The following is a 22843-nucleotide window of genomic DNA, read 5'->3' on the forward strand; positions in this document are numbered from 1 at the left end:
TGCAGGGCATTTGTCCTTGTCTGAATCTTGTACATTTTTATGTACAGGTTTTATGTCTGACGGCCCATGAGTGACCGTGGTACATTACATTGGTCCTTGAAGAGGTCGGTTACCGCAGAATTTGACACAGACTCAATATCTAGAGGATTGAATACTTATACAGGTACACTGTGAACTTTTATTTCCCACAGCGATTAGATTAGGATTACACATCCTTGCTATCCTTTGAGGATGCTAATGAGCTTTTATTCTACCTCTCTTCAGGTTTCTTTGCGCCATTAATGACATTTTAAGTTCATGGTGGACTGACCTGGGACAACTCCTGGAGGAATCTACACACTCCTTCTATGAACTGTGTGGTCCATTAATTTGTGGTGGGTAACGTCTGTCTAATAAGTAGATATCTCTTCTCCCACCTTTGTTCTTCTTTTTTCTTCCTTTTTTTCTCCTCCTTGCTATTTCCTTTTCTCCTCTCGCTCAGTCTGCCACTTCTTGATTCCTAGTGGCTGAATATACTTTTGACTATACCATGGAATGTTCTTTTGTGGGTTATTGATATTAATGAAGAATATTACTACATACCTTGCTTTGTTAGAGTTTTTGGTTCTGCATATCTCCAGTTTTGATTACTCCAATTCATAACTGCAAATAATTCTTGTGTGATCCTTGCATTAGAGACATGGTCTTGGTCTTTTAACCTACTGTATCTAGGATTTGGGCTTTGTGAATAAAATGACTTTGGTCCGTTTAGGGATTTATGCATGTATAGCTTAGGATAATATTTACTCTAACTATGTTTTTAATTGTATAATATGCTTGATATTTGTTTGTATTGTTATTTGCAGCCCTGAAGAAGCCTGTGTAGGTGAAACGCGTTGGCTGCTGTGTTTTAATATACTGAATAAAAAGAACCTAAAACAGCTTCATTGTGAAAGAACTACTATTTCTGTCAGTGCAATCTTCTTCTTGTGTGGGACTTGAACCCTTTGATATTCTGCTTGGGATCCAATGCATCTCCCACCTTTTGTGTTAAAACTACCAGGTATTGTGGTCATTCCAAGTTCTCCTAGCCATTGCAGATTGTGGTGGTCAAGGAGAGAGTGGTGAAAATAAGTGATGGCAAATGGTGGAATAAGGAAAAATTGTCCAAGCAAAATGCAGACAAGGGAAATAACAGTTTAATTGGGCTTCTGGAAACTCACAGGTCCAGAATGATATGAACTCAGGAAGGTCTGTGAGAGTGAGGAAGGCACCTTCTCGTTTCAATGATGTCAGAGTTTCAGGTAATTTTAGAAGTCATTTCAAGTGGAATGCAATTTTGTTTTCCTTGCGATATGTTCTTCTGGATACTTTATAGGCTACAACACGTTGTTGGGCTTGATAATATCATACTCCGGTTTATCATTTCATCTGTTTGATTTGTGTTGTGTATTATAATAAGGGGAAAGATGTGTTGGGGTCTGTGTAGAATGTGGACGACTGAACCATCCTGGAAACCATTTCTCAGGTGGAAAGAGAATTTTGGGGGTGGACCTGGCAGTCGTTGGCTTGTCGTTGGCTCTGCCAGGCGCATTGATGGATCTCGGTCAATAATCCCTGGCTGAGGCACTTACTGGCGAGTTCTTTCTTCAGTGGGACTTTTCATATTTTTACAGTGTTTTGTCCCATTTAAGTCAATAGAAGACATTTCACATGAATGGAGATGATTGTGACGCCCTCGATAGAGTTTTATATTTTGGGGTTGGGCTTTGTATATCATACGTTGCTTGCCTTGTTCATGCCCGGTGTCGGACCATGTCATATTATCATTTTAGGCTGCTTGTGTCCAATGTAATGTTCTCAGTTCCGTATACTTTATATTCCTAAACCTGCGCAAAATTGACGCCTCTAAATGATTATTTATATTACCAAGAACGATTCGCGTTATTTTCTATGGCGGTTTGGTATCCCATAGTATATCTCCAATTCCGGTCACATGGCTTAGGTCTGGTTACCATGGAGATACCGCGGGTTCCACGTCACAGAACCAGCACTTCCTAGTGCGCTCGTGACTTGACTTATGAGCAACTGCGCGAGGCCGTTGAGGGGCGGAGCAAGGGACACTGTCACTCCGGACACCAGGAAGCACGCAGGTTCTCTCCGTCGCGCCGCGTCGTGACGTCAGGCGCTGGCCGGCGTGGAAAAGGCCGAACCGAGGCCGCCCTGGCTGTGCTGTAAAGATGGCGGCTCCGGGGGAGTATTTTAGCGTCGGCAGCCAGGTGTCCTGTCGGACATGCCAGGAGCAGCGGTTGCAGGGCGAGGTGGTGGCCTTTGACTACCAATCCAAGATGCTGGCGCTCAGTATCCTTTGACAACGTGTAGGGAGCGGGTGGGAGAAGAGCTGTAGGTATCTGGCGACTGCTCGGCCTGGCCGCCAGGAAATACCGGGGCTTTGGACAGGCCTACTTATGTTAGGGTTATGGTTATTTTCCCTTAAGCAGCGGTTGGTAGTTCTGCCGATAATGTGTAAAAATACAAAGAAAATATTATAGCTGAGCCGGGGTGCGAACTTTGAGCGACATTCTTCTTTTAGAGTGGCAGGGTTGTTCTGTTTCCATCAGCAGGTCTTGCTGGGTTGTCTCCCTTCTTGTTGCCACATGTCTTTCAGGCGACCCCACAATGTAGCTGTGCTCTGAACGTCTTCTGTTTGAAAGGTGCCGCGGGAAAGCTGACGCTCTCCGCATGGTAAGGTAGTTATACACGTATGTACTATTGTAGGTTTCTTCTTGTTGCCTGCAGCGGGGGTGACCTGAATTCTGGCAGTGGGTTCTAGTATACAGCCATGTTGCTGCTGCTATTAAGGAGTTCCATCACGCTGATGCTTCTGTTGGATATGTTGTCTGCCTCGTAGGCATGTATGCCAACCGGTTACATGTGATGCTGCATAGCAGTGCATATCAAATAACTTTAACGGTGCCGCTTCTGGGGATGCTTTATACACTGTAGCAGTGCACCATAGGTTGTGTAATTTTTTTCCCGTCCGATTTGTCTGTGCTTTAACCTAGTGCCACTGCAGGACCCTATCGCGGATTGTGCCAGTTGATTGATTTCTGACTTTGTAAGTCCGACAATTGACCGCTGAATGACAGAGTGCAGTGTTTTACTGAATACAAATCTCATTCTATAGTAGTGCATGCAACCTGACTACGTTGACAGATGTGCATGTAATGTCTAGTGGTCAGTGTGTGAAAGCGTTCATCCTGTTAAAGCTGAGAAGGCTGTCGCTTGGTTATAATGGTGGTTTTGTTATTAAACATGGACTGTCCCATGGCAGTAAGTGTGAGGGCATCAGCCGCATGACAGTTCATTGCTCCACAGGTGCTGATAAAGGGCGATAACTGATGCTGCTGAACAGGGTCCTTGTACAATTGGTACCTCCTGTAGTGCATACTCGTAACCAAGCTATTCTATTGTGCAACTGATATGTTGGCTTTCCGTGGAATGTCCAATGTCACTATGCTACAGATACCATTTGTACCGCACCTGGGCCTTTCCACACTGCTGTGCACATAACATATTTAATTGGTACGTTTCCAGTGCAGGCTAGAAGTGTAGTATCTAGTTCACATTGCTGTAATGTTTGGAGGTGCTTTGCCATTGGCAGTTAATGGGCTGCTATACACTATTGGGATGCCACTACACACTAGTACTCCTCAAGCACATCACAGCTTGTTCGATTGGTGCTATTGTGGCTTGTCTTCAGCTGCATTATATCAAAAAGCTGTTTCTGGTTGTTTTACCACCATATCGGGGCTTACATTTACATGAGCATGACTCGAATGTGCACTTTTTTTGCTGTTCAAGAGCAATGTTCTTGTTCAGCATTGCTTGTGGGTGGGTAAACACTGAAAGTTGTTGGCATGGCTGCAACTAAAAAAGAGAAATGCAGATTGGCTTGAATTTGATTGGTGGTCTAGTGAGCCCGTCTTTACTAATTTCAAACATTGCACTAGGAATGTGTTCGCTCTTGTTTTTACAGAGTTTGTTTTTATTTGTTAAATGGCAAACTATTGAAACTTATGTTTTTGTTGGAAATGGTGTTACAGGGATCACAGGTATGATTGTGAGGACCACATTTAAGGTACTTTTCAGCTTTTCTTTTGGTATGCTCTATTGACTTCAATTGTAAAGCGCAACACTGTCACCCCTAGGGGTATTTGGGGTCTGTCTCTATTGAAGAGCAAGTCTTGAGTCTTTCTGAAGACTGCCAGCAAGGAGGCTTTATGGAGCTGGAGGGTAAGGTTGTCCAGGTCTTAGCAGCGATGGAGTGGCCACTACTGTGGCTACGCCAGATGCAGAGTGTGTGTGTGTGTGTTTGTGTAGAGGAGTGCAAGTGTTTAGAGGGTTGGTGAAAGTTGGCAAGGGTTGATGTAGGCGGGTTCTAGGTCATGGAGGGCTTTGTAGGTGTGAGTGAGATCTTGCATTTGCATCTCTTCTGGATGGGGAGCTAGTGGGTGTCTGGGGAGGTCCAGAATGAGTCTGGCTGCGATGTTCTGTATGTCTGGAGTCTTCTGAGGAGGTAGGTGGAGATGTCTGGTAGAGGACATTGCCTCAGTCGAGACAGCTGGTGACGAGGGCCTGAGTGACGGTCTTTCAGGTATTGGGTGTGATCCATCTGAAGCTTCTGTGAAGAATGCAAAGCACGTGGAAGTCAGAGGCGGTGACTGCGTTGACTTGTCATTTCATGGTCTGTTGGCTGTCGGATGATGCCAATGTTGCATACATGGTCGGTAGGTGAAGGTGAGAGTTCCACAGGCCACCAGCTGTGGCCCCATGAAGAAGTGTTCTTGTATGCTTATGTTGTAGAGTCTGTTGATGAGGGTGTTGTGGGAGAATGTTGAACGCTACAGAGAGGTCAGGGCTAGGGCCACTCTTTCTCAATGGTCTGTTTGGATGTTGTCTGTGGTGGCAGTCAGCTCGGTCTCGGGGCTGTGGTTGGCACAATCTGGTGTGAGACTTCCAGTAGGGGGTTTTTGTTCCATGAATTCTGTGAGCTACTGGTTGATGACTTTCTGTAGTACTTTGTCCAGGTAGGGGAGCAGGGAGATAGGATGATCTTTGAGATCGCTCATGTTGATAGAGGCTTTCTTTACAAGTGGTCTGCATGTTTGCATCTGTCCATTAAGGTTGCTGTGGAGATGGGAGGTGTTGTGGAAGCTGGTGAATGCATGCTGATTGGGTTCATTGCAAGGTTGTAGATGTCAGTGGGTGCTCCTGAGTGGATGGAAGGCATGATGGCTGAGGTGGTGAGTGCAGTGAGCAGAGACCAGATGGTAATGGTTTGGCTGATGTTCGCTGGCTGGTTGAGGCCATTGGGTTGAGGGTGGCAGAAATACATTTTTGTAGATGTTGGTCATCTTGCTGTGGGAGTAGTCTGAGAGGGTGTCGCAGAGTTCTTGGGAGGTGTGGCTGGTGTTCTGTGACTGGGTTTGAGAATTCTTTGACTATTTTGAAGAGTTCCTTTGTGTGGTTGGCTGCGGAGGTGATACAGGTGGTGATGGATGCTTTCTTGACTTCTTTATTATTATTATTATTATTATTATTTTATAGCATTTGTAAGGCGCACAGCTACCCATAAAGGGTTTCCCGGCGCAGAATTAGCAGATCACGGGCACAGCTAGAGAGAGAGAAAATCCGAGGGTACTTATTTGTCGAACAACCAGGTCTTTACACTTTTTCTAAAGTTCCTGTAGTTTTCTTCTTTGCGTATTTGGATGGGCAATGTGTTCCAAAGAGTAGGACCCAGATATGAAAACGATCTCCCGCCCGTTTATACCTGGGAACCGCAAAGGTCGCTGATGTAGCTGAACGAAGATTGCGATTGGGAAAGTAGGGCTTGGCAAGATCTTGAAGATACTTGGGAGCGGTCCCAGCTTTGATTTTAAACAGATAGCTCGGGGTTTTAAAGCGAATCCGGTTTTCAACCCTGAGCCAGTGTAGATCCCCAAGATGTTTAGTGATCCTGGCGTGTCTGGGTATTTTGCAAAGCAGTCTGGCCGCAGCGTTTTGTACCAGTTGTAAGCGTCTTTCTGCTGCTTTGTTTGCACCCAGGTACAAGATGTTACCGTAGTCAAGCCGAGAAGTTACTAAGGCATTTACTACGGTCTTCTGGGTGGTAGATGGCAACATCCAGACAATTTTACGAAGCCATCTGAGAATAGTAAAACATGTGCCCACCACTTTGTTGGCTTGCTGTGTCATGGAGAGATTGTCATCTATGATGACCCCAAGATTTCTGACCTGAGTGGCTGGGGGCGGTAGCTTGCCCAGTGATGTCGGCCAGTGGGGATCGCTCCAAAGATCCTTATTATTCTCTAAGAGGAGGACCTCTGTTTTGTCCCCATTCAATTTAAGTTGGTTAGCCGACATCCAGCAAAATATCTCCTGAAGGCCTATTCTAAGTGCAGAAGGAGCAGCCGTATCAGATTTAGAGAGAGAAAACAAAATCTGAGAATCGTCAGCATAAGTCATTAAAATAAGACCAAAATTCTCTGCAAGATTGGCTAAAGGACGAAGATACAAATTAAATAGCAGGGGACTCAGGATAGATCCCTGTGGTACACCATGGGGAGAGTAGAACATCCGAGCAGGCCTCAGCAGAGGTAATCTGGAAGGTGAGTAGGGATAAGTATGATTTAATCCATTCTAACGCCCTGCCCTCGACACCACACTCTCCCAACCTGACAAGCAGTCTGGAGTGAGAGATGATGTCGAAGGCCGCACTAAGATCTAACAGGACCAGTGCCTCCGTTTGTCCATCATCTCTGAGCTCTCTGATCTTTTCGGTAATCCCGAGCAAGGCTGTCTCGGTAGAGTATCCACTCCTAAAGCCGGACTGGGACGGGTGAAGTAGTTCATTGTTTTCCACATGTGAGGAAAGTGCCTCGTGAATGTGCCTTTCCAACATTTTGGAAAAAGCGGGGAGTAACGATATTGGCCGATAGTTGGCCAATATCGTAGGATCGGCGGTCGGCTTTTTTAACAGAGGGCTGACTATGGCATGTTTCCATAAAGCAGGAACTGAAGCCTGTTCCATGGAGGCATTAAGTGTATCTGTAATGGGCGTCAGGGTAGAGTCCTCTAGTTGGCTCATGATACTGATGGGAATGGGGTCACGAGGGGAGCCCGATTTGATAGATTTTAAAAGTTTCCTCAGTTGATCTGGTGTAATGGGAGGCCAGGCTTCGAGATGAGTTTCCTATAGAGGTTAGGGAGGTGTCCTCTTGATTATGAGTGGTAGTGAAAAAGGACGCCAGATCCTGACACTGCTGGGTGTTGAGTGGGGCCACCTCCGCTCTAGAATTTTCTCCAGCCAATTCCTTCACAGTGTTGAAGAGCGTCTGGACTTTGTTAACAGCTGTATTTATGGTGGTAGTCACATAGCTTGCTTTAGCTTTCATACATGCCGAATGATAGCTGTTTCTGGCCTTGCGGTAGATCTCTTTTTGGTGCAGTTCGTAGTTCTTACGCCACTGCCTCTCTAGGTTCTTCAATCAATCAATCCATCAATCAGTGACACTTATAAAGCGCGCTACATACCCGTAGGGTCTCAAGGCGCTGAAGATTTTTCTTTCTTGAGAGCCTCTGTAAACCAAGGGGCCGGGGGACGATGTACTTTCCCTTTACAGCGGGATAAGGGCAGACTGGCGTTCACTGCGTCATTTAGCCATGTCTGTATGGCATCAGATATATTTTCCATGTCTCCATCAAGGCATGGATGATCTTTATTCAATGCATTATTGAGGTTATCTAAATTTAAGTTTTTCCAGTTTCTCCTAAAAGAGTCAGAAGGGGTAGTGGATGGGCGTTTGGTGGGTTTGAGAGAAATAGAGAAGAGTATGAGAAAATGATCTGACCAGCAAATGGGAGTGATGTTCATCCATGATAATTCTTTCATGTTAGAGATGATAGGGTCAAGCAGATGTCCCGCTTTGTGGGTAGGGCCCTTATTACGCAATGTCATGTCTAAAGCCATGAAGTCATCTATAAGATTTTTACAGGTCTTATTGTTGTCGTCGTCCAAATCCCCGAGTACTGTAAAATTTTGAGCTTTTAAATGGTGAGGTAAGATAAGGTTTGCCAAGTTTTCTGACCAAGTAGGGTTATTAACTGGTGGTCGATAAATAAGTAGGCCAGAGAAGGTAAAATTAGGGCTGAGGATAATTTTAAAAGATGCCGCTTCACAATTAGGAATGTCTGCAGGTTCGAAATTGCATACGAAATCCCTTCTGTAAATAATAGCAATGCCCCCTCCTGTTTGGCCAATACGATCCCTCCTTACAATAGCGTAGCTCGGGGGGAGTGCCGTGGCCACATCAGGGCCTGCACTATCGTGAAGCCAGGTCTCTGTGAGAAATATCGCACTGGGCTTCTCTTCCAATAGGAGGTGGAAGATATCTAGTTTATGTTGGGGTAATGAACGGCAATTTACCAGGTAGAATGTAAAAGTACTCTCCCTAGTATGGTCGGTGTTCCCTCAGAACCCCTCCATTTGATTGGTTTAGAGAAAAATATAGATAGGCTGGAAAATCTGGCTGCTCTCCTACCTATAACTATAATGGAAGACGGAGGCCCTAGTAACCTGTCCACATCATTACCACCTATTCTGACAAGTGATGTCATCAGAGATCCCGAGTCCCCAAAATTGCTTGTACCCCCCACAGTTGTATCAGATGGGAAGTTAGTTGGGGCTTCACCTATCACCGTGACTCCCGATATTAGGCAGGAGTTTCCCCCCGTAGGTAAAAAGTTGCGTAAACGCAAGAAGGGTAGGCTAGTGAGGCAGGCCGCCCTATACCAAAGAGTAAGGAAGTCTCCTGTATTCTGCTCGAGAACTACAAGGGATGCCCCCATGCTGAATGAACCCGATATAGAAGAGGATGTCCCGATTTCTCCCAAGGGGTTACACACAGCAAAGATCTCAAAACCAATTGACTTAGTAGCGGTTGAAAATATTCTGGAGAAGGTATATACCCTCTTGAAACCGTTACTAACACAAGTTAAGGGTCTAGGGGAGAGGATTGACAAACTAGAGCAGTCAACCCTGGACGGGTTACACTCACTCAAAACAACAATCAAACAAACAATTAGAGTGACTGGTAATAAGGACGGGGGTGTAAAAGGGAATGATTTACCAGCGCAGAGCGGCCCTATGCCCTTAATATCCCAAAACAAAGCTGCTCCTAATAGCTCAGTAATCCCAACTCCTAAATCTTCTCCCCATCCCAAAGCAGGCCCAAGTCACAAGGGACTCTCAACACATACAGAGCCTGAGAAAAATAAGCCAAAGCCTCTTCCCCAAAAACAGAAACAGACACCTAGTGGTGAAAAGGAAGTCCGTCAAAAATCAGAGGGTAGCAGCAAGCCCAGCGGGCCTTCGTCAGGGAAAGTACCTAGGCCTGTAACACAACGTTCAGCCCCCCAACTACCTCCCCACAGGCCCCAGGCATTCCCCCACGAAGGATTCCCCCGGTAAATCTCCCACCAGACTGTCAACCTTTTGTTGCTGTCATGGTTAATGTGCCTCCCCTAAAGGATGGCCAGTTGGAAAACCATCAATCACTCAAACAAGTGTATCCACTGGCTGAAGGCAAACAAGCCAATCCCCCTGGGTGTGGACGGCATTATCCTAAGTGTCCGCAGAGTGGGATGGGTAGGGCAAGGAAAAAAAATGCAGGAGGGAGACTGTATAATCATAAACTTCCAAGACCCCAGAGTGGTACCATCCATTTGCACTCCTATTAAAAATATGGGGGCCCCGGGGGTTAAACTGGCAGACCTCTCGTATTTTTACCCTAGGCACCTTGTTAGCCCAAATGGAGGAAGTGTAAGTTCCCCGAACTCCGATCAAAATTGGGCTGGGGTGGTAGGGGACAATAGGGAGAATCAAATGTGGGCAATTGGCCCCTGCTGACTGGAATCAGCGAGCAGAGTAGAACAAGTAGGAGCACTGCCCATCCAAATAAACCTTGCAAGTGGAATGGGAGACTCTTTAATAACTCCACAAGATCCCTGCTCTCCTCGGATACTTGGGGGGGAATCCTGCAGATAGGGGCTCTCAGGTGCCCAGCGACCTCCCAGCTGTGACGGACCTAGTCTTTAAGGTTTTCAGCTGGAATGTCGCAGGGATTGCAGGAAAACTGGCCCTTCCAGATTTTACTGCATGGGTGGATGAGCACTCCTTGTGCCTATTCCAGGAAACTTGGAGCCTGGTACCGGTCCATAGGGTGGGATTCTCCTCATACTCCTCTCCTGCGCGGGTCTCGGAATCTGGGAGAGGCCGACCCTCGGGCGGCCTTCTCATCTGGGTCGCGGCTTCTCTAAACTGTAGAGTAGTGGACTTTCCAACAGGTTCCCCGGACATACAAAACATTACCCTTATAGACCAAAGGGGAAGAATTGTTTTAAATATCTTTAATGTGTATGCACGGGGTACAAAGGGTGGGAGAAAGTCTCCAGTAATAGCTCTCCTCGAGACCCTGTTAAACAACACCCCCCATAAGACCCGCACCTTGGTTGCAGGTGATATGAACTGCACGTTCGAGCCCTTGGGCTCGGATGTTTCCCTGGACCAAGATGAGGAGGATGCTAGGTGGGGGATCCCAGCACTGGACATCCCACCGATCAAAAGGTGGACAGAAGTGGCACTCCAGATATACTCCCTGAGCCTGGAATTTAATCTAAGGGCAGCGAATGGGAGGACTTCCTCGGATAGGGGGGGTGCGCATACCTACAATAGACCAGGGCACACCTCTAGGCTGGATTATATTCTAATAGATGTGTGCTTATGGCCTTATGTAAGGGACATGCAGGTGGTCCCTTCGACAGAAAGTGATCACAACCCTCTATCCCTAAAAATGGAACAATGGTGGCAACCCTTAGGGAAGTCCAATGTCAAAGTGGCACCCGCACCACTAGATGAATCAGAAGTCTCCCCATGTGGTAGAAGAATTAAATGGGCGAAACTGGTCCTATCCGAGGCAAAGGTTGGGGAAATTCAATCCCATCTAAACCGTGCAGTGGCAGCTCTTGGAACCTCCCTAGAAGGGGTGGGTAAAGCGAGTGGGTTGTTTGCCTCCCTGATTGAAACCTTAACCAACGTGTTTACCCTGTACTCTAAAAAGCCGGGTAATATAGGATCTAAAAAACCAGTGGAGGGGTGGTACACCCAAGCATGTATGGGCCATAAGGCAAAGTTGGTTGAGGCAGTTAAATCTAAATCTCAAAGTGTGATCCAGGAAGCGAGGAAGGCCTATAAAAAGTCTCTTAATTTGGCTAAAAGGGAGTGGGAGGATAAATACTGGGAAGACCTGCTCCAGGCTAGCAAGGTTAGGGATTCAGAGGTCTTTTGGAACCTTATAGGTAAACGGAGCAGACCCGACGCAGGCATGAGACCCTGCAACATCCCGCCCCAAAGCTGGGTAAAACACTTTGGATCTCTATACCTCCCACCAAATGGGGAACTGTCTGTGGGGATGGACTTCACACTAGCAATCGAACCCCATGCCTATGACCTCTTTACTCCATTAGAGATCGAGAGGGTTATAGGCTGGGTAGCACCACGCAAGGCACCAGGCCCGGGCGGCCTGCCGGGTGATCTCATGAGGGCTTACCCAGCGGAATGGGGAAGGATCATAGCAGCTCTCCTAAATGACATTATGAGGGGAGGAGTAGTACCAGAATCCTGGAAAGGGGCGGTGGTTGTCCCTATTTATAAAAAAGGGTGTAGGGAAACCCCAGGAAACTATCGCCCCATAAGTCTGATAGACTCCACCCAAAAGATAGCTGGTAAAGCTATCCTTGGTAGGATCCTCCATTGGGTGGAGGAGAATAAAATCCTATCAGACTTTCAGGCAGGTTTCCGGGCTGGTATGGGGACTATAGAGCAGGTGTTTAGGTTGTCCCTATTGGGGTGGAAGGTGGTGGAACTGGGCAAGGGTAGTCTTTATTTAGCCTTTATAGACTTGAAGACTGCCTTTGACCTAGTTCCCCGGGAAGAGCTCTGGAGGGTTCTTCGTGAGTTGGGACTACCACCTTACATCTTGTCCCTTCTCATAACCCTTCATGACCACACCTTTGCACAGGTCCGCTGGGGCAAAAACGGAGAGCTCACTGAAAAGATACCAGTGTCTAGGGGCGTAAGACAGGGCTGCGTCTTGGCACCCACCCTATTTTCGTTATATCTGAATGGGGTGGTAAAACACCTTCAACAAGAACCAGCCGACGCCCCCTGTCTTGGAGGTGTCCGCATCCCAACCCTGCTCTTTGCGGACGACACGCTCCTGATTTCGAAGACCCCACAAGGCCTACAGAAACTTTTAGCACGATTCCAGGAGTTCTGTGATGCTAAAGGGCTAATAATAAATGTGGACAAAACCAAATACTTAGTTGTTAACCCACCTAAAAAATTGGGCCGCCCACCTACACTCAATTCTATTCCCCTAGAGAAAGTAGCCGAATTCGACTACCTTGGTATCCGGATTACAGACAGGATGACTTGGGCTAGCCACATCGAAAAAATGGTGCTTAACCACAGGAGAGTAGGAGGAGCTCTTATGAGGGAATACAGGGCCTCAACTAGAAGATCAACTACCCCAGTACTCGACATCTACAAGGCCAAAGTAGCGACATCAGCCTTGTATGGGGCAGAACTGTGGGGCCACTGTCGACTGGATGCCCTAGTCACAGCAGAGAGCAAGCTCTTAAAATCCTTTATCTCTGTTCCACTGAGCACTCCGTCAGTACCAGTGTGGATGGACACGGGTTGCAAAAACATTAAAGAACAGGCCCAGCTTCGCCTGCTCCTGTTGTGGACACGGATTTGGAGATGCGAAGAATTAAAATCCTATGCTGATGCCCTGGGAGACATAATGAGCCAGGGGGGTTGGGCCAAGATAAGATGGTTAAATGACACCAAAAAGCTTTTGGAGAATATTGGACTAGGAGATTGCTGGTCATCCCGTTCAGCCCCCCCAAAAGAAGTTGTCAAGGCGCTTTATTGGAAATGGACTGCGGAGCGTCTAATTACAAACTCCAACCACTGCAGGTCCACGGCCGCCTTTTTACAAATTAAAGACACTGTTGCTACTGAACCCTATCTGGACTTGATCACTCTCCCCTTCGACCGAGCTCTTTATTTTAAATTCAGAGTTGGTTCCCTCCCGCTGGGCGCTCTGGTATCAAAATGGGCAATGGCGGACCGTATTTCTCCTAACTGTGCATGTTGCCCGAGTAGGGTTGAGTCCATTGCGCATGTTTTATTTGAATGCCCGGATTATGCAAGGCCTAGAAGATTCTGGCTGAAACCACTTTGCCGTAATATGGGCACACGCAGTCATTTAGTAGCCTTGCGTATCCTAAGCACGGACACCTCTCCCCCCATTGTGTGTGGTTTAGCTAAATTTTTAAAGCAGTTTTGGCTTTTTCGATGTAAGAGATTGTCAGTAGCTGTTTAATTCTCTTTTTAGCTAATTTATTAACGGACTTTTATATCTTTTTATCTCTTTTAATATTTCATACTGACTTCTTGTGGCAATGTTTTTTTTTTTTTTGTACACTGTATTGATTGTATTTTAAATGTGCTTATAAGATATCTCTGCATATCGAATAAAAGCTTATGACTGACTGTAAAAGTACTAGAACAGTCTTCCTGCCATGGGATTATATGGGAGGGGCCGTGAGAAGTATCCGGGTAAGGCTGGTGATTTGACAGTGATAGAACACTCAGGGCAAGTTTGTGTTCCAGCACACAATGGGTTCAGCGTTATGCATTTCTCATGTCTAGCGGGGCGTAGCGCTCTAAGAGACTCCCCAGATAGCGTCATACCTGTGCAATGGGAGAGGCAGAGTTTTGTGCCCTATGTCCCGGCCTGGCCCGGACGGGCACAGATGGGCTGACTCTGGCTGGACTCCTTTGATGTGCCAGTGATAGTTGCTGAGGGCTGTTGTGTGTTGCTCTGTTGCGCGCCTCCAAGAAACTAGCCAATCGTTTCTCCAGTTGGTGGCAGTTGCGCTTGGTGGTCCGAAGTTCTGCAGTATACCAGCTGGCATGTTTGGAAGTCTAGTTGGGTTTTGTAGGTTTGAGTGGGGCCATTCTGTACTGGCAGAGAAGTTCTGGAAGGCCTGGTCCAGGTCTGTAAAGGCGTTGGGAGGTAGTGAGGGCCTGAGACCACTGAGTTTCAGTGACCATGTTGCAGTGGGAGATTTGACGCCTGGTGATGGTGAGCTGGGCTTTGTAGATGGTGAAGTGTACGATGGTGTGGTCCGTCCAGGTGAGTTCTGTGGTGTGGCTGAATTTGATTCAGGCACTGGAGGTGAAAATAGAGTTGTGTGTCTGGCCTCTGAACCTACGCACAGAGCCAGTTTGGTGAGGCGGCAGATGTTCAGAATCTTTAGGAGGATGATGGGAGTTGACGTCGTTGGAGTAATTACTGTCTTGGGTTTACCAATGGACTGTGACCTAACGTGCAGAAACTTTTGTTCATAAGTATTATCCTTAACTATTTGTTTTAGAATGCCCTTCGTCTAGTGGCAAACCTAACCACGCAGATATCTTGCTGCTAAATCTACAATATGTCTCAGATGTGCAAGTAATTACTGACCGCACAGAAACCCCTCCTCCTTTAGCATCACTTAATATTGCCAAGGTAAGCACATTTTAATTTCTACATTGTTGCTACTATTGCTTTGTACTTGGTTTGTAATTAGTGTGCTGCAGAAATGCCTGTTATAGTGCAGCATGACCATTTGTGAACATCTTTTCAGTGCAAACTTGGTTGCAAATCGCATTAATGCCTTGCAGCCTGCCACTGTAAGGGGCTTCAGAGTTCTCAGTAGACAAGAATAAACAGATTCCTTCTTAGCAGTTGAATCCTCATTCATTTGTTCCTGATCACAAGTAATAAAATCCATTAGTCAGTATTTGATAGCAACGCCTGAGGAAGCCCTTTGGCTTTTGTTAATTCCTCTTACAGTGAATGTTTGCGAACAACGGAATTTCTTTGCATCTATTCAAGTACCATGTGTTATCAATATATATCTATTGCTTGTGGTTTTAAGTGTGTTCTGTGGAAGCATTTTTTCAATTAAATAGTTCTACCCTGTGGATTTAGAAGCAATACATAAGCTAGATTTTTGGGCAGATACAAATGTCATTTAGAGACTGTTTATTTAGAGAACTGTGTTGAGTAGCTCTTTGGCTTGCAAGGAATAAAGGGCTGTATTTTTTATTTTGAATATCCTCAAGTGTTTTCTTAATCACTGTGTTCCTTATATTGATGCTAAGAATTGTATGAGGAAGTTGGTCTGACCAGTGCTTGAATGGCCCTGGTCATGTTTTTGGATTATTTCAGATTAAACCATTACACAACAGTTAGGTTCTCTAGTCTTTTAGCTCTGCCTTAATGCATGGGCAGTGGGGCCCTGGACTCTATCGACATTCCATGTTTAATCTATGTGAAAGTGTGATAAGTAATAAGCTTTGCTATCGAGCATGGTTTTCTTTTTCAAATCTAGTTTGTGTGTGAAGTTTGTTTTGGTATCTTGGATATTTGCCCTAGATAACTTGTGAAAGATGGAATATTTTGATTGGGAGCCTGCGTAATGCCTTTGGTGCTGGTGTAATGTGTGCCTGTATGCAAGTTGGCAAACAAGACAGCAAATAGACTGAAAGCCGAGCAAATCAAACATTCATCCCCCGTCAAAAGATCTGTGTTAAATCCATAGTCTTTCGCTCACCATGCCACCACAGTTTAGAACCAGTCGTATGCAAATTTGTCTTGACCCAATACCTCATGGGAACAGTCAAGCCTAAACTGTGAAGCCAGGTCCTCCTTGGACCAGAAACCAGCATCCCGGGACCGGTTTCGGGGCACCACCCCTCATCAGCCAGTATGCAAGTTGGAGCATAATCTGGCTTCCTGATTTTTTTTATTTTTATTTTTTGTAACTTAAGTGACTTGGGTAGCTTAGTGTTGCAGGAATGAAAGTGATCCATGACTACATCTCTTGTTAGCTCTAGCCCTGTGATCCGTTCTCGGGTGCAATATGGTTATTTGCAGAGGGCCATCTAGATTTGTATATTAAGTTATTAACTGACGACTGGCATTTCTCTGCTGTGGTTCAAGGACGTTTTGGGGCTTTGGCTGGCGTGAGCTCAGATTAACTGTCATCCAAATTGTGGCTTACTTACATGTGGTTGTAATGGTCTTGTGGTCTTGTTTCCACTCATTTACTTGCAATAAAACAAACTGGGAAATGTGTTCGACGTTGAGCACATTGTTTGACTCAACAATGGTTGCAATGACCAGGTTTCAAAGCACTGAGCATGATTCCATGGATAAAAAATGCTTGATCAGGTGTGATTTCTTGAGGAGGGATGATTTAATACTTGCAGATATGATTGAATGCTTTGTGTTTTTTTCAGTTTAATGGTACTTTTCTTCCTTGGTCATTTGGTGAAAGAATTTGTGTTTTGGGGTCGCTTTAATAGAAGGTGGACATCTAGTTTTGTGTTGACTGTGTCCCAGAGCGCTTAAAAAAACAAAACAAAAAAATTCTTGTAAATGCTAGACTCATTTCAATTCAAAGAAGCGGCTGCCACTGCCCCGGGCTGCTTGAAAAGTGAAAGTGCGCATGGCATGCTGAATTTTGAAGGAAGCGGTACAAAAGAGGGTGGTGGTGGACGGAGCATCTGAATCAATCAAACACTCACACCCAGTCAAAAGATCTGGGTTTAATCCATCACCGTTCTTTAGCCCACTCTGCCACCCCATCTCGGAAGCTTGTTTCCGGTCCAGGGAAGACCTGGTTTGGCAGTTCGGGCTGAACTGTTCTCATGAGTCACAGGGTCAGACTGATTTGCATATAGCCATGTCTGAACTGGGGTGGCAGAGTGGGCTAAAGAAAGGTGATGGATTAAACCCAGATCTTTTGACTGGGTGTGAGTGTTTGATTCAGATGCTCCGTCCATCACCACCCCCTTTTGGCCACCATAAGTGTGGCAGGGTATGCTCAGACGTGAGTCCCTTGCTCACTTTGCCACTGGATTCAAGCAAGCCGGGCTGAAGACGGCTGGAATGCCAGAAACTGGTCCTCGGAAGCTTGTTTCCGGTCCAGGGAAGACATGGCTTGGCAGTTCGGGCTGGACTGTTCCCATGAGGCATAGGGTCAGACTGATTTGCATATAGCCATGTCTGAACTGGGGTGGCAGAGTGGGCTAAAGAACGGTGATGGATTAAACCCAGATCTTTTGACTGGGTGTGAGTGTTTGATTCAGATGCTCCGTCCATCACCACCCCCTTTTGTACCGAATTTTGAAGGAAAGCATGTCATGCCTGCAGTAGGAGAAACTCATTAAGAAAAATAGCGCTTACAGACAAAATATGATGTGCAGTGTAACAACCGAAGTAAAAGGGCCAGTCCTCACAGGAGGTTACAAATGAAGACAAGGCAATACTAAGGAGGGACTATCAAGACTATTAACAAATCAAAAGCCAGCATTTATAAAGGACAATGACACAAGCCAATGAAAAAAGGAGTTTGGGTGGAAGAGAGCAGCAGCACAGCAAAAGAGAACTGGTAGTTATAGAAGAAGGCGGGTGGAAGAGAGCAGCAGATCAGCTCTGGAGAAGAGACAAGGGAGTTAAAGGAAGTGGGGTGGACGAGAGCTGCAGATCAGCACAGGATAAGAGACCAGGGAGTTAAAGGAGGCAGGTTGGAAGAGAGCAGCTGATCGGCACAGCAAAAGAGAACAGGGAGCTAGTGAAGAAGGCAGGTGGAAGAGAGCAGCAGATGAGCTTGGGTGAAGAGAACAGGGAGTTGTAGAAGGAGGTGGGTGGAAGAGAGCTGCATAACAGCACAGCAGAAGCAAATATGGAGTTAAAGAAGGAAGCAGGTGGAAGAGAGCAGCCGATCAGCACAGGAGAATAGAACAGGGAGCTAGAGAAGAATGCGGGTGGAAGAGCGCAGCAGATCAGCTCTGGAGAAGAGAAGACACCAGGGAGTTAAAGAAGGGGGTGGGGTGGATGAGAGCTGCAGATCAGCACAGGAGAAGAGACCAGGGAGTTAAAGAAGGAGGCGGGATGAAAAGAACAGCAGATCGGCACAGGAGAAGAGAAGATAACGGAGCTAGAGAAGGAGGTAGTGGAAGAGAGCAGCAGATCGGTATGGGAGAAAAGAAGTGAACGGGGAATGAGAAGGCCAGAGAGTGGCGGCAGAGTGAGTGAGTGGCGGCAGAGTGAGTGAGTGAGTGGCGGCAGAGTGAGTGAGTGAGTGGCGGCAGAGTGAGTGAGTGAGTGGCGGCAGAGTGAGTGAGTGAGTGGCGGCAGAGTGAGTGAGTGAGTGGCGGCAGAGTGAGTGAGTGAGTGGCGGCAGAGTGAGTGAGTGAGTGGCGGCAGAGTGAGTGAGTGGCGGCAGAGTGAGTGAGTGAGTGGCGGCAGAGTGAGTGAGTGAGTGGCGGCAGAGTGAGTGAGTGAGTGGCGGCAGAGTGAGTGAGTGAGTGGCGGCTGAGTGAGTGAGTGGCGGCAGAGTGAGTGAGTGGCGGCAGAGTGAGTGAGTGGCGGCAGAGTGAGTGAGTGGCGGCAGAGTGAGTGAGTGGCGGCAGAGTGAGTGAGTGGCGGCAGAGTGAGTGAGTGGCGGCGGCAGAGTGAGTGGCGGCGGCAGAGTGAGTGGCGGCGGCAGAGTGAGTGGCGGCGGCGGCAGAGTGAGTGAGTGGCGGCGGCAGAGTGAGTGAGTGGCGGCGGCAGAGTGAGTGAGTGAGTGGCGGCGTGAGTGGCGGCGGCGTGAGTGAGTGGCGGCGGCGTGAGTGAGTGGCGGCGGCGTGAGTGAGTGGCGGCGGCGTGAGTGAGTGGCGGCGGCGTGAGTGAGTGGCGGCGGCGTGAGTGAGTGGCGGCGGCGTGAGTGAGTGGCGGCGGCGTGAGTGAGCTTTTGGTTATTGTGTGATGATGGAGTGTGAAGCTGAGCATTATTTGAGTGTTTGTGGGGTTGTAAGAGGCTGAGTGACGTGTTTTGATGTGAGGGGGTGAGAGTGTGAGTGTTGTGTGTGTGTGGTTGTGAGCGCGTGTGGTTGTGAGCGCGTGTGGTTGTGAGCGCGTGGGGTTGTGTGTGTGGTTGTGAGCGCGGTTGTGAGCTTGTGTGTGCGTAGACCTGTTTGGACCCGGTTTATTTAAAGCCCTAGGTAAAGTGTAGTACTGATAATGTTTGAACATGGCGATGGCTTACGCAAAAAAGAAATGGCATGGCTTAGGAGACGTAAGCTGGCATTTTGTTACTGCTGTTAGTACCAGATATATAACAGAACTAACATTACATCTACAAAAAGCCATAACTATTGGCTTTGTGAACGTTAAAGTCCCAAGATCTCAATCGGCACCCATTGCAGCACCTGCTTGGACCCGGCCCACTTAAAGCCCTAAGTAAAGTGTACTACTGCTAATGTTTAAACATATTGAAGGCATACGCAATTAATTGATGATGCAGGTTGGGATATGCACAGGAGATTTCCCACTTGCTTATTCTCCAGCCTCTATCTTGCATTCAGGTCTTTGAAATCATAGGCAGATGATAGCAATTTTAAACCTGTCCATGGTATACTGTGCTAAACTCTGTTAAATGTGCAGGCAGCGGCATATCACCTGTTATGTTGGCCTCGAAGGATGCAAAGCGTGTGTCCAAGAGATAAAAGCAAGTGCTAAACTGGTGCAGTGAGCTCCAGTGATGAGGGGCCATGGGAGGCTGGACACATTGCAATGGCATGGGCAGTAGGATTTGTGACACAGGGCTCAGAGGTGAAGACTTGAACCAGTTGGGTATTTAACCCTTATCAACTCCATATTGGAATATGAACAATGTTTCTGAATGCCATTAAATGGTAGCAAGTTAAAATGAAGTTACATTTTTATTTAAGGTAACTTTTTCTCCCATTTGAAAGTGTCCCCTTTACAAATAGTAGACCTCTTGCTCCCAGTAGAGACTATCATATTTATAACTGAAGAACTAGTCCTTATTTTTTTAATTAAGCCAATTACATCTCAAAAGCATGTTTCTTCACTTGAAATTCCTCCCATTTAACCAAATGGCTGTATTTTTCAGTTGTATGTGTTAGCTTATCTAGAAGCCGTGGGGAGCAAGACGCCTAGTGTTTGTAAATGTGACACTTGGAAATAGGATTAACCTTTTCCATGCGTCGGAATTCAGTGGGCGTGTGCAGAGGACGTATATGCAATCAACAAGAGAGAAAGGGCTTGTAAGGCCACTCTTGTGCCCCTTATGAGCAGTAATTACAAATCAACAAAAGAGTGACTAAGTACGGCCGGGGGCTGTCCGATCTGCGCACACGTCCGATTCGGCCGCACCCCGGCCGAATGTCCGCTGCAGTAAAACTTAAATGAGTTTTGTGGTATCCATATAAACATATAAACAAAGCTACCTCTTCAGTTTCATTTTCTCCCATTTCAAAGTGTCACCTTTACACAGCACGTATCTTGCTCCCAGTGGCTGGTAGATGCTGTGCCATATTTATAACTAAAATTTCAATCAGATTTAAAGTGCAGAAAATGTTCATAATATGAACATTTTTACTGCATGGTATAGGCGCTTGAAATTTCTCCTGTTTAAAAAAATTAATGCTTGTTTGTATTATGTTTATACATGTAACTGTGCCACATATGATGCTACAAGTGCAGACAACGCTCCGTCTCCATACACATTCATCCCATTCATACACACATTTTTAGGCACACACCCCCCAAAAAGACAACACTCACTGACCCACATAGCAGTCCTGTCATTGCCTCTGGTAGTCAAAAGTATTTTGTTCAAACCATAGTATCTGCTCTATGGACATTAGGCTTAGTCGCTGGAGCTGGGCATGAGTGTGTCTGGTAACCATGCACAAGTTGCTTAGCCTTCAGTATTTCTCTATACTTTTCACTAGTCGGAAGTAGCTTTCACTACAGAAACAATAGGGACCCCTGCCCTAGACCCTCTACCGGGATAAGATCTGCTTTACCCCTAAATTGTACCCATAACTTATAACCTTTTTATTTAAATTCGGAAAGCACCCTAAAAAGTCCTTTAACAGTCGGTACCAAATCCTCATCATTCTGGGTCTGCATACTTGCATCCTTAATATGACAGAGAAGGCCAGGGGCAAGATTAGCAGTTAATTTATATCTGAGAGGTTGGGCACAATGTGCCATCTGCTTGTTGGGTAACGCCAGTGTGAGTCTGTAACAGGGAGGTAGAAAGCAGTATTCATGCAGAGGAATCCAAAGTTGGCTGACCTGCCCACAAGAGAGGCCATGAGATGATCAGTCTGGCCCATCTCTTGTTGTTGTTTAGCGTTTGGACTAACCCAGAGGCATCCGTATACAGAAAGATCTCAGATTGTCTTAGCTTGGATAAGAGAAGTACCATTCCACGGTTAAATTGCATCTCTAACAATTTCTATACATTGGGTTTGCTCACCCAGTTTGATGCCTCAGAACATCAGTAAGGGCAACCAGGCATGGGTTAAGAGCAGTCCCTTAGATCACCTTCTTACAAGTAGGTTGAACACTGAATTGCTGAAATCCGTGTTAATCGTTCACAGGTCTCTCTTCTGTGGAACCTCCAGTATATCTGTCTTTTGATCTTGCGCATTGGGAGATATCTAGCCTCTTCTGCCTTAGAGCAGGCACGATTCTGTGGCTCTGGTCTTTCTGGGATAATTCTAGCCCTATGAGGTGCACTTCTCTGACCTGCCCCAGTGATGGCTCTTCAGAATAAACTCATTTGAATTTTGTTTACTTGTAAATGTTTTAGTCCTTTGTTCAGACACTGCCTCAAGCCATTGAATAACCTATGCCATCAAACTGCAGAGGCGTTTTACCACTTGCAACAGTTGAATAGCTATGAAATTTGTTTTAGGGTGGGCTCCTTTCTTAAAGCTGCAGTGGGAGGCAGAAAATCAATGTAAGGCTATTGTGGTTTTTGACTACAGCAACTGGTATTGCTACTATTTTTAACTGTTTGCGTAGTTTTATCTTAAAATAGAGCCATTTTTAGGTTCAAGACCTAGCCATCTTTACTTTGTGTTTTTTAGGTCTCGCCTATTCCAATCCGCAGGAATGAATATGCGAGTAATGCCGCTAAACCAAGACTTAAACCCAAGGCTCTCAAAAGCGGATTTCCAAGAGTTCACGAGAATCACGTGACCACAAGCACACGCATTTCCCCACATGAAAGGCATCAGCCTCCCTCCCACAGGCTTCCACAGCGTGCGCTCGGCAGGCCTCTGCCAGTTCTCCTCCCCTAATTATTCACTTCACTTGTCACGGCCTCATCTCTACTCTCCCCAGCACACCCGGCCTCACTTTTCTTCCCCCTTTCTCCCCCTCCCCACAGCAATGCCAAGAAATTACCCAAAGTGTACACTTACTCCTAGTTTTTCTTGTTTCGAAGATCCCACGCCATGCTTTCGCATTTTTCTCCCAGCAGCTGCCCCTTATCTCTTCCCGCAAAGACCACCGCTGCTACGTATTAATGTGATGTTGATAACATTGCAACTTCATAAGCCCTCCCCCAGACAACCTTAACTTGGTTGGACCCTGAGCCTTGCCATTCAGTACCCCTCCCAACTACTGAAGGGCAAGGGCAAACTAAAAACATCTTCTAAGCCAGGGGTGTCCATCAGTGGTCCTGGAGGGCTTTCTCTGTGTTAGATGTTCAGGCTTGCCACAAGAAACACCATCGGGCGCTTGGTGTGCTACAAGCAGGTTAAAGGTGGCTCACTTCATGCCCCCAGGAGGCGTGGAACCTCATGTTT

General features: G+C 46.5%; 1 protein-coding gene across 1 annotated transcript in view; it reads left to right on the forward strand.

The window, feature by feature from the left end:
- Positions 1-2088: 2088 nt before the first annotated feature.
- LSM12 (LSM12 homolog) overlaps positions 2089-22843 on the forward strand; it is a 39385-nt gene continuing 18630 nt past the window's right edge. Inside the window, exons 1-2 of the mRNA XM_086923946.1 lie at positions 2089-2340; positions 14551-14684. Coding sequence (XP_086780072.1) covers positions 2220-2340; positions 14551-14684 — 255 coding nt within the window. The 5' untranslated portion in view covers positions 2089-2219. The remainder of the gene's footprint in view (positions 2341-14550; positions 14685-22843) is intronic.

This window comes from Lissotriton vulgaris, chromosome 5 (genome assembly GCF_964263255.1).
Source record: "Lissotriton vulgaris chromosome 5, aLisVul1.2, whole genome shotgun sequence".
NCBI lineage: Eukaryota > Metazoa > Chordata > Amphibia > Caudata > Salamandridae > Lissotriton > Lissotriton vulgaris.